The 12,648-nt window shown below is 33.3% G+C and overlaps 1 protein-coding gene across 4 annotated transcripts in view; it reads left to right on the forward strand.

Annotated features, from left to right (window-relative positions):
* The window catches only part of SEC24A (SEC24 homolog A, COPII coat complex component), a 60,975-nt gene that overhangs the window by 23,806 nt on the left and 24,521 nt on the right, over positions 1 to 12,648 (forward strand). For 3 of the 4 annotated variants that reach the window (XM_059917113.1, XM_059917111.1, XM_059917112.1), the window contains 6 exons: positions 589 to 691; positions 1,723 to 1,849; positions 3,399 to 3,508; positions 5,698 to 5,810; positions 7,183 to 7,301; positions 11,963 to 12,018. In XM_059917113.1, coding sequence (XP_059773096.1) covers positions 589 to 691; positions 1,723 to 1,849; positions 3,399 to 3,508; positions 5,698 to 5,810; positions 7,183 to 7,301; positions 11,963 to 12,018 — 628 coding nt within the window. Of the gene's footprint in view, positions 1 to 588; positions 692 to 1,722; positions 1,850 to 3,398; positions 3,509 to 5,697; positions 5,811 to 7,182; positions 7,302 to 11,962; positions 12,019 to 12,390; positions 12,465 to 12,648 lie in introns of all 4 variants that reach the window. The other variant, XM_059917114.1, reaches the window with a different exon arrangement.

The raw sequence follows: 12,648 nt of genomic DNA on the forward strand, positions 1-12,648 counted from the left end.
GGCTTCTCTAATTGTGGCGAGTGGGTTTTCTCTTCTCTAGTGGCACGCAGGCTCCAGGGTGCATGGGCTCTGTAGTTGTGGCACGCAGGCTCTAGTTGAGGCGTGCGTGAGCTCAGTCGTTGTGGCACGCAGGCTTAGTTGCCCTGAGGCGTGTTGGATCTTAGTTCCCTGACCAGGGATTGAACCCATGTCCCCTGCATTGTAAGGCAGATTCTTTACCACTGGACCACCAGAGAAGTCCCAGTAATACACTTAACTTTGCATATGCAAATTTGGGTCATCACCTTGAAATTCCAGTGCAATCTAGATTTATATAAAGAAAAATAAGTTCTTTGATAGTCTAGACTGTCTTTGCACAAGCTGAGAAGAAAATATATTTTAGTTATATAAAATGGGATTATAACCGTCTTCCCTTTCTTTCTGAATAGGATTTAAATATTTAACAAGGATAAAATTTGTGAGGGCCTATTGAAATAACTTCATTTGTAATCTGATCCAGTGTTAAAATGTGTACCTTTTAATAAGTTTTTATTTTTGTCCAAAAATAGTCATGGTAACAACTGACACATGATTTTTACGTTGATATAGGTTATTTCGATGCACACTGACTAGCATTCCTCAGACTCAGGCCTTACTGAATAAAGCCAAACTTCCTTTGGGACTGCTGCTTCATCCTTTTAAAGACCTAGTGGTATGTTTTACTAGCGAAAGTAAATGTCTTGTGGAAAATTATCTTGGTGGTAAGGAATTTTTTATAATAGTGCAAGAATTTGTTTGAGCTATCTTTAGGAATTTGACCATTGGCCGATTATTTGTATTTCAACCAAAAATATTATTATCAAACACTTTCACAAAGAGATAAAATGAACATATTGTTGAAAAATTCAGGAGGTACTGAATAGAATAGAGGTACTGAAGAAAATAAATAAATGGACCATACTATTTTAACAAGTTGTAAATTGTTTACCCATTAAAATACTTTACCCATTCTCCCAGTTCTTCCATTCTTGGAGTAAATTCTGTTGCTTTAAGAAGCTGTTTCCAAAAAGAAGAAGAAAAGAAAATACGCCCTTCTACTTTTGTCCTAAGGCTCTGGGACCTTGACATGTGACCACATACGGTTTGAGAGAATCAGTCCATAAGTGAAGTGACTTTCCCATAACAAACCTCCTTTTGGTAATAGGATTGTATTGCCTTTACTGATTTTTGACTTTAACTTTAAATCTTTTAAAACGTAGGATAAACTTTAAATAGGAGCATAATTGCAAAGTCCAATAAAATATTTAAATATAATTTAACCATACCTTACTTTGTGACAATTCTTTTATGAGAACTTAGTAGCCTGTTAATATAACATGAAGAAACTTCCTAATGATTTAATTAGTCATTTTTTTAGAATATTGATCCTTCCTTCACCATTCAGCTCACAGATACGTTGTAAATTTACTATGTTGGTTTTGCAATGTAAACTTTTAATGAGAAAATAAATACTTTTTAAAAGGCAAAATTTAATGAGAATGGTCCTGGGGAAAATCACTAGGGTTTAAAAACCAATACATTTCATTACATAATTTTTTGTTTGGCAGCTTGGACACATTTTTTTACCTTAGTTTTTTCTCTAAAATTATAATATCCCAACAATTACTTGGAAGGTATGGATTAATTGCTTGACCTTTAGACATGATCATCATTGCCTTTAATAAATTAGTCCTTTTTTTTCAGCAATTGCCTGTGGTTACCTCTAGTACAATTGTGAGATGCCGTTCATGCAGGACATACATCAACCCTTTTGTCAGCTTTCTTGATCAAAGGAGATGGAAATGTAACTTATGTTACCGAGTCAATGATGGTATGTTTTTTTTTTTTTAAACGTTTAAACATTTCTACATGCGTTGTAGGGAAGTCAGATAACACAAATGTGAAGTTAAAAAACAAAACAAAACCTGGTCTTATTTACCCGTAATCTTTTCACTCAGATATAACTTCTTTTAACTTTTTTCTAGGCATTTATACTTATATATAAATAATTATATACTTCTTAAGCAAAAAATGTGATAATACTACTTTGATACCACTTTTTTACATTTATTCTATTGGGTATATAATAAATGGCATATTTCATGGTATTATTTAAGCCTGTAATTTAAGAAATATTTTTATTTAGAAATTGTCCCATGCCTTTTCTCTAGGGTGAAAGAAAATAAGTCCGCAGAGTAGCTGCCATTAGCTTCATTCACTGCTGTATGAAGGGAGGTGGGCAGTGCTAGAAGGTTAGTTGAATGTAGTTTTTTTAGTAACTGATGAGGAGGAGATCTTCTTCAGTAACTGTTTCACAATTTATATTTGAGGAATATCATCTAACCAACAACATTCTATTAGGATTAGAGAAGAAAAAAAGGGCATGCCGTTACCCACATTGAAAATTTGGTCTCTGTTTAGAAGGAAATTTCATTAAGCATTGGGAAATAGAGGAACTTGAGAGATTTTTTAAAACCATTTTTATTGTTTGTGTTTTTAGAGTAGAAGAAGTGAGGGTAGAAAAAGAGCATTCTTTTTACTCTGTAATGCAGAAAATATATGTATTTATAGTGTTTAGTACACCTTTAAAATCTTATGTATATATGCTTCAATATATGAAATTAAATTATAATAAGGATTGAAGTCACTTTTGTGTGCAGCCCAGACCATTTCATGAACTATGGCTTACCCTTTAGCATATATAGGAATTTTAATTTTTAAACAGTTACTGGGAAGACAGATGCAATGATAATTAACACATTATTGACGGGGGGATTTTTGCAGAAACTAACGCCTGTGGCCATAATATGTCTCTGGTCAAAAATGTGTTAATTTAGAAAATACTCTTTGAGCACTAGTGTTTTATAGGCAGTAGGCAACCGATATTCCATAGAGGTCTTATAACTATTGAAACTCACCATACCCTTAGGCTTTAACCTTTGAAGTATTTTACCTTAGCTTTCTAGGGGCAACCAGAGTCTGTACATTTCATATGTCAAATGTTATTATCCATGTACCACTGTGAAATTTAAGACAAAGTTTAGTCTTGCATTTAAGAAAATAATTGGCATTTAATGAATTTTTATTATCCTTTCAAACTACTTTAGGAAAGCAGCTTTCCAAGAATTAAGAGAAAAAAGGGTATTAGAAGATAGGGAAAGAAAAATCATAGTGCTTGTGGTTGTAAAAGCAAAACATACTTAGTGCCATTCAGTGTGGAGGGGAATTGAATGGGACTCAAAAACAAAGTGTATTTAGCCCTTAATATTTAGTCTATATTGAATTATTTATAAATTCCTAAATTAAGAAAACAGCCAAATACAAGCTATATTAAACTTAATCCTTTCAGTTTTAACATTATATATTGTTAACTCACATAGTTCCTGAAGAATTCATGTACAACCCTTTGACCAGAGTCTATGGAGAACCTCACAGAAGACCTGAAGTTCAAAATGCTACTATTGAGTTTATGGCTCCTTCAGAATACATGGTAAACTTTCATTTTTTATGTAGCACAAATATTTCATTATACCTGGTTTTAAATAAAATATAAAGTCCTTTAACCAAAATTTTATATTTTTAATTTATAAAAGTTATCCTTGTTCATTATAAAAGTAGTTAATTTGTATATAAGGGTAAGTTTGAAAAGTAAAAGTGTATGTAAAGTTCCACTTACGTTTCTTGGGCATCCATCCAGAAACTTGCAATATAATATTGGGATCATACTTACTTTTAGGTCACTTCCAGTTTTTTTCTGTTACAAATAATGATGTGATGCACATCCTCTTTGCAACTACTTTTATACACTTGTGTGAATATCTGAGGTCTTGCATTTGAAAAGATAATAATTATGCCTAATGTTTAACTAGCACTATGCATTTTATAAAGCACATATATTTTTGATCATCACAAATAACTCTTAATTAAGCTGTTAATCCTGTTTTACGGATGTGAAACAAATTTAGTTAGGTGACTTTCCAGATCTTCTTTAGCAGGTGCTAGAGGTCTCATAAAAATTTAGGACTTTTGACTTGATTTCTCTTTCCCCATGCAATAATTGCCTCTAAGGAAAGGGAATATGTAGATAAGATTTAATACCAACTTTTAATATTTTATTTTAGTATATTTTTGTGGGATAGTCTCTATCTGGTCAATTGGGGACATTTTAGTATAGATATTACAAAGATTCAGTCTCTTTTCATCACATAGAAATTTCAGTGTAGAAAACATTTTTGTGACACTTAAATGGCTGGTGATCGCTTTCTGTAGTGTAGCTGTCCCTCTGTTGAATTAAAACCAAAAAATCAGAAGCATTTGTTCTTTTTAATTGGCCTTCCTGGGTTTCTTTAACTCCCAGGTTTTGTAAAAATGGCTTCCTTTAAATTTGGAAATTTGCCTGTAGCAAGAGGTTTTCTTCCTTCCTGACTTACCTCTTGGGCAACAGGTTCTATGGATTTTGCAAGTGATATGTACAAAAAAATATAAAAGTTAGTATACTACACGTGGAGTTCTGATTGTGGTTATTTGGTGCTTTTTATTTTATTATTATTTTTATTGAAAACAAAATACTTTTTATTTTGAGATAATTTTAGATTTATAGAAGGGTTTCAAAAATAGCACAAAGAGTTCACCCAGCTACCCCTAATGTAAACATTTTACGTAGCTCTAGGACAATCATCAAGCTTAAATTAACACTAGCACAACACTATGAATGAAACTACGGACTTTACTTGGATTTCACTAGTTTTTCCGCTTAACATCCTTTCCCTGTCCCAGGATTCAATCCACGTTGCATTTAGTTTCTGTTCCTTTAGTCTCCTCCCATCTGTGGCAGTTCCTTAGCTTTTCCTTGTCTTTCATGACCTTGAGCTTTTTTTTTTTAATTAATTTTTATTGGAATATAGTTGTTTTACAATGTTGTGTTAGTTTCTGCTGTACAGCAAAGTGAATCAGTTATACGTATACGTATATCCCCTCTTTTTTAGATTTCCTTCCCATTTAGGTCACCACAGATCACTGAGTAGGGTTCCCTGTGCTAAACAGCAGGTGCTCATTAGTTATCTATTTTATGCACAGTAGTGTATATATGTCAATCCCAATCTCCCAATTCGTACCTGCCTCCCCACCCTCCCCGGCTTTTTATTGAATTGAAAACAAATCTTTGAACTTGGAAGTTTAAAATATACTTGTACATTTTTCTGGAACTTGGCTGAAATGTGTTGGTTAAATAACCAGCTCAGGCTAACTTGATTTGTCATTTTCAGAGCTGTACATTTCCCTAAATTGTGAAATATAATGTACATATGGAAAAGCCTATGAAACATAAATATATAGGTTACCAAATAATCATAGCACCACTGTTGCACCACACAGATCAAGAAATTGAACATTGCCGATACTCATAAATGCCTTTCTGATCACATTTCTTCCTCTTCCTGTCCTAGAAAAGATACTCTTCTGACCTATGATAATCATATCCTCATTGTCCTTTTTCTAAGTATGCATCTGAAAAAAACTTCTTTATATATTATTTTCTTAATGTATTATTATTTATTGTGGTCTCCACTTAATCTGTAAATAATGCTTATTTTATTGTTTTGCTATATATAGACACGACAAATGGTAAGTTTAAATTTAATTCTGTTAATTGTATTTAATGAGATCCTTTTTCTCCTTCAGTTACGACCACCTCAACCTCCAGTGTACCTTTTTGTATTTGATGTGTCTCACAATGCAGTTGAAACTGGATACTTGAATTCAGTTTGCCAGAGTTTGTTAGACAATCTGGATTTGTAAGTATCTTAATTCAGGTTAAATTATAAACTAACAGTGTTTGTAAAGTGAATAAGTAGTTTCAAACGATATTTTAAAAGTTATGTAATTATGTTCTAAAAGTCCACTTAAATCAGTACATAACTTTAGGCCTCACTTTCTCTGAGAAACATTAATTTATTTTAACTTTTTATTATGGAAAAATCTCAAATATGTAGTAAATAGAAAGAATGTAATGAAGTTCCAGGTACCCAGCCTTCAACTTCAATATTTTTAGCATTCAGCTGTTCTTGCCTCATCTAACCCTTCCCTTCCCCCTTTTTTCCCTAGAGTATTTTAATACAAATCTCAGTCAGTATATCATTTACCTAGAAATACTTGGAATTATTTTTAACCCTAACTAAAATATGAGAATCACATCAAACAAAATTAGCAATAATTCCATAATGTGATATAATACCCAGTTCAATTTTTGTTCCTGGTTGTCTCCAGAATGTCTTTTTACTGTGGGTTTGTTGAAATAAGAATCTAAACAGTATCTACACATTGCATTTGCTGGTCATATCTCTTAAGCCTCTTAAAATAACTGTACTTTAAGTGGTTCTTAGATACTTAGTGTAACACGTAAAAGCCAGTGTGACCTTTCAGTGTAATGAAATACTATTGTGCTCTTGTGTGTAAGGAAGAATGTGTAGGACCAAATCTCATCAGAAGTGGACTAACTCCCTCACCTTGGCGAAAGGCATTCTTGTTCTTATCAGCATTTGTATTTTTAATGTTGTAGGTTATGTATGGGGATTGTCTGTTGATGAGAGAGTTCACTGACTCACCCAAACATGAACAACAAAAATGAAAACTAGTTTGTCTTTCCCCTTATGAAACTATGGTCTACATATTTAAGTTCTTCAAAAACAGATCTTTTTGTTGATCTTCTTAAATGAATGCATTAAACAATAATTGAAAAGAGGTTTGGGCAATTTTTGTTTTAAAGATATGCAGTTCATAAATTTATATTACATTTTAGAGTTGGTGTATGGTAATTTTTTTGAAGTATTTTTTATAAATTAAAATCATCCTCAAACTTTTGTATATACTTTCCAGTATTTTTTATATATCATTTCCTAAGTGATTGATATAACTTTATATAGGTGTAATTAGTTTTGGATTGCTGTATTATTGCTGGGTTTTGTTGATTATTTGACTTATATATAGTGTTTTCTTTTGAGTAGTGTATGTTTTCATGGTGATTAAACATTGCACGGGTTAAAAACATTTATGTTGGGGCAGTTTTCATAACACAGAAGTAGATATTTGTATTTAACTCTTTGCAGATATTTTAGGTATATATGTATATGGGAAAACTATAAAATACTCTTCTGAATTTGTTTTTAGGCTTCCTGGCAACACTAGGACAAAAATTGGCTTCATAACATTTGATAGTACAATCCACTTCTACAGCCTTCAAGAAGGTCTATCTCAACCTCAGATGCTAATAGTTTCAGATATTGAAGGTATATATTATATACTTAAAATTATTGAACTGCCTGAGGAGTTTTTAGTTTTAGAAATATTTCATGACTGTTCAACAAACTAGCAGCATATGGTATGATTCTACTATACTGAGGAAAACCTTGAGTATAAAATCATAAGATTTTTGGAATTGTAAGAGTCCCTCAGTCAAATCTCTCATTTTATAGAAGAGGAAACAGAATTATGGAGGTAAAGTGAGTTCTGAACAAGTCAACAAAAAACAAGTTCATGTTAAAGCTCATTCAAGAAGTGTTTGAGGATAGACCTAGATTAATTGAACAGAATAGAGAGCCCAGAAATAAGCCCTCACATATATGTTCAGTTGATTTTTGATAAGGACGCCAAGACCATTCAATGGGGAAAAGACAGTCTTTTCAACAAATGGTTCTGGGAAAACCAAACATGCAAAAGAATGAAGTTAGATCCTTACCATAAACCATATAAAAAAAAATTAACTCAGTGGATCAAAGACCTAAACTTAAGAACTAAAACTGTAAAACTCTTAGAAGGAAACATAGGGGAAAATCTTAATGACATTGGGTTTGGCAGTGATTTCTTGGATATGACACTAAAAGCAGAAGCAACAAAAGAAAAAATAAATAAATTGGATGTTATCACTGTTAAAATACTTTTGTACATGAAAGAAAACTGTCAAGAGAGTAAAAAGAAGTCACAGAATGGGAGAAGATATATGCATATGCAAATCACACATATGATGAAGGATTAATATAAAGAGCCTCTCAACTCAGCAGCAACAACAAAAAAACACAATTCAAAAATGGACGAAGGACTTGAATAGACAATTCTCCAAAGATGTACAAATGGTCAGTAAACACATGAAAAAATGCTCAACATCATTAGTCACTAGAGAAATGCAAATCAAAATCACGAGATACCACTTCACATCCATTAGAATGGTTATTATTTTTTTAAAAATGGAAAATAACAAGGGCTGGCAAGGATGTGGAAACATTGGAACTGTCGTATATTGCTGGTGGGAATGTAGAATGGTGCAGTATTATGGAAAACAATTTGGCAGTTCCTCAAAAAGTTAGACATAGAATTACCATTATGAGCTACCAATTCTGCTTCCCAGTATATACCTAAAAGAGTTGAAAGCAAAAACTCAAACAAATACTCATACACCAATGTTCATAGCAACATTATTCACAATAGCCAAAAGTTGGAAACAACTTAAGTATCCATCAAGAGATGATTGGTTAAATAATGTGGTATATACATATAATGGAATATTATTCATCCCTAAGAATGAAATTCTGATGCATGCTACAACATGAATGAACCTTGAAAACATTATATCAATACTAAGTGAAATAAACCAGACGCAAAAGGACAAAGATTATATGATTCCGCTTATATGAGGTACCGGGAATGGGTGAATTCATAGAGATATAGGTTAGAAAGTAGATTATAGATTACCAGGAGCTTGGGGGAAGGGAGAAATTATTTAATGGGTACTGTTTAGGATGATGAAAAGGTTCTGAAAATACATAATGATGATGGTTGCACAACATTGTGAATGTACTTAATAGTACTGAATTGTACACTTAAAAATGATTAAGGTGGAGCTTCCCTGGTGGCGCAGTGGTTGAGAATCTGCCTGCCAATGCAGGGGAAACGGGTTCGAGCCCTGGTCTGGGAAGATCCCACATGCCGCAGAGCAAGTAGGCCCGTGAGCCACAATTACTGAGCCTGCGCGTCTGGAGTCTGCTCCGCAACAAGAGAGGCCGCGATAATGAGAGGCTCGTGCACCATGATGAAGAGTGGCCCCCACTTGCCGCAACCGGAGAAAGCCCTCGCACAGAAACGAAGACCCAACACAGCCATAAATAAATAAAAAATAAAAAAATAAAAAAAAATTTAAAAGTATCTTCTAAAAAAAAAAAAGATTAAGTATATTTTGTATATTTTGTATATTTTACCACAGTTTAAAAAATTAACTCCAAATGGATCATAGATCTGAGTATGAGACTAAAACTATAAAACTGTTAAAACACAAAAGTCTTCGTGACCTTGAATTAGGCAGTGATTTCTTAGATACAACACCAAAAGCACAAACACCAAAAGAAAAAACAGATAAGTTGGGCTTCCTAACAATTAAAAACTTTTGGATAAACAGCAAGGTCCTGCAGTATAGCACAGGGAACTATATTCAATATCCTGTGATAAACCATAATGGAAAAGAATATGGAAAAGAATATGTATATGTATAACTGAATCACTTTGCTGTACAGCAGAAATTAGCACAACATTGTAAATCAACTATACTTCAATAAACTAAAAAAAATTAAAATTTTTAAAAATTAAAAAAGATTAAAACCTTTTGTGTTTCAAAGGATGCCATCATGAAAGTGAAGAATGAGAGAGTGAGAGAAAATATTTGCGAGTTACGTATCTGATCAAAATATATATCTAGATTATGTAAAAAACTTCTACAACTTATTAAAAAGACAACCTAATTAAAAAGTGGGCAAAGGATTTGAATAGACATGTCTCTATTCAATACACCATACTCAATATTCTGTATATGCAGTTGGCTTACAATCCCTTGAAAAGATGCTCCATATCATGAGTTATCAGGGAAATGCAGATGAAAAACCACAGTGAAATGACACATCACACCAGTTAAAAAAAATTCTCAAAACCAAAATTTTTTGCTGCTCTGAGCATATCTGAATAGCTGGGAAGGTTCCATGAGTATTGGTTTTGGGGTTACAAATAAATTTTAATAAGTAGGCAAGTTTGCAACTATAAAATCTATGAATTAGGGGGATTGACTGTACAACTTTAAAATGAAATAGTTGAATAGAGCCCCCTTCTGTCTTGGTTGTTCCAGGTCTCACAACAGAGCAGCCAAGTCAGTCATTCATTTCCCTTATCTATTTACCCAGGTACTTATTTGGCATAAAATAAAATCACTGAACAGGTGATTCTGATGATGGGCCAAGTTGTGAATTTAATGATATGGTCCAGCCTCTCAATTTTGTACATGAGCTGATAAATGGAATATCCCTTGCTGGATGTCACATAGCAAAACTTTTTTTAAAGGACAGTGACAAGTATTTGCAAGGATGTGGAGAAATCGGAACCCTCATTAACTAGTAGTAGGAATGGAAAATGGTGCCGCCATTAGGGAAATCATTTTGTCAGTTCCTCTGTAAGTTAAACATAGAGTTACCATATAACCAGCAATTTTACTTAATAGGTATATGCTCAAGAAAATTAAAAACATGTCTATACTGTAAAAGCAACTACACTTCAATTTTTAAAAATTGCTAAATATGAATTATTAAAAATAAAACAATACAGAACATGTCCACACAAAAATGTGTACATGAATGTTGGTAGCAACTCAGCCAAGAAGTGGAAACAACCCAACATAAACAAAATGTAGAATATCCATACAATGAAATGTTTTGTTACTCAGCAATAAAAAAGAATAAAGTACTGATAAATGCTACAACATGGATGAACCTTGAACACATGAAGCTAAGTGTAAGAAGCCAGTCACAAAGGACCTCATAGTGTGACTCCATTAATATGAAATGTCGAGAATAGGCCAATCCAGAGACAGAAAGTGGCTGCCTAGAGCTGTGGGAGTTGACGGGGAATTGAGGAATGACTGTTAATTGGTGTGGGGTTCCCTTTTGGGATGATGAAAAGGATCTAGAATTAGATAGTGGTGGTAGCTGTACTACTCTGTGCATATATTAAAAAATCACTGAATTGTATCTTCTGCAAGGATAAATTTTATGGTATGTGAATTATATCGTAAAACTTTTATTAAAATCTGTTTAATTTTAAAGAAAAAGGAAGAAATCTAAAGAATAGTACATTTTTTATATGATAGTTAAAGTAAATATTTAATGTTTCAAATTATTTGTTGGTGTTATTTTTCATGAACATTATGATGAGCCTTATTTTTGTAATTTTTTAATAAAAAATAAACAGTACACAGATGTAGAAAGTGAGACCCCTCATAATCCTGCATCACCACCCACATTTCCTTCACAGTTTGCTTCCTTCTAAGAAAGGATATTTAATTCCTAAGAAAGAACAAATTTGAATCCTGAGAAGCTCTTCTGATGTGGCCATTTAGCATACCTCCTGATTCACTTGACTTTATAGTCCCATAAGTAGAATGGGGGCCTTCTTTATGAGAAAGTACGTGCTTTATGAATGACAGAGCTGTTGGTGGGCTGTATTACTTCCATGTCAAGACGCAGAATTCTTGTGTGTCATCTTAGTCAACTTTTTTTTTTAATGCCAAGAGTGTTTCTTTGGCTGGCTTCTGGGGCTAAGCAAGAATTCTAAAGCAGGATTCTAAATTGTCTTTAACCTAAGAAGCAGAGTACTTGTACAAGCCCTTACTGAGTGCTTGTGGGTCAGTATTTTCTATTTGGGAGGCTATTTACCTTTTACATGGTAATAGATAAGCTGCAGTAAAAGCCTAAATCAGTGCTCTTTTGGTGACCCTGAACATACGTAGACATTGCTGTACAAATGGAGGAGGTGGCTCTTCTCTAAGTATGGGGGTGGTTAATTATATCACTGTTAATGTATTTGGAACATCTTTAACAATTAAGTTTTGTTTAAGAGAAATATTTATTTGTTCTTTCAGATGTTTTTATACCTATGCCAGAGAACTTATTAGTAAATTTAAATGAAAGTAAAGAGGTAAGGGACACTTTCCTATCTGACATGTTTAATTGAAATGTTGAAGGAATATATTTTTAAAATGAACTTTAAGTAGAATTTTGCTTCTCTCTGTGACATTTCTAAGATGTGTAGCATTTTATATTTGCAGTTAGTTAAAATTCATCAGATGAACAGCTTTTGATTTTGCCCTTGAACTGATTGCTTTTAAGTTTAATGTATCCATTTGTAGTAGGGTAGAAGATAAGCCTATTCCATAAATGAGAGAAACCTGAAGGAAACCTGCCTTGCCAGCCATTTGGGAAATTGGGAGGGTTGCTGAGATAAGCTTCTGGTCACTACATAGAAGCACTTTAGGCTGCTTTCAGTGCCCTTTGCTTTTCTGATTCACAGAGTGTCATTGGGGTCAGTTCAGAAGAAACTCTTATTACCTGCCTGGAAATTGCCATGACATAATACAGTGAGAGGTGAACAGAATGTGTCTGAAGGGGGGATGTTGTCTACCCTGTACATGCATATATGCCGTAGGGGTAACATTTTAACTAGCAAGTCTATGGTCTCAGCTCTTGGCAACGGTGACTTCGCCATAGTGTGAAGTATTTTTTTCCCATTAACTCTCTTTATTTGTACAACCTAACCTGAATAGGTAGT

This window comes from Balaenoptera ricei, chromosome 3 (assembly GCF_028023285.1).
Source record: "Balaenoptera ricei isolate mBalRic1 chromosome 3, mBalRic1.hap2, whole genome shotgun sequence".
Taxonomy (NCBI): domain Eukaryota; kingdom Metazoa; phylum Chordata; class Mammalia; order Artiodactyla; family Balaenopteridae; genus Balaenoptera; species Balaenoptera ricei.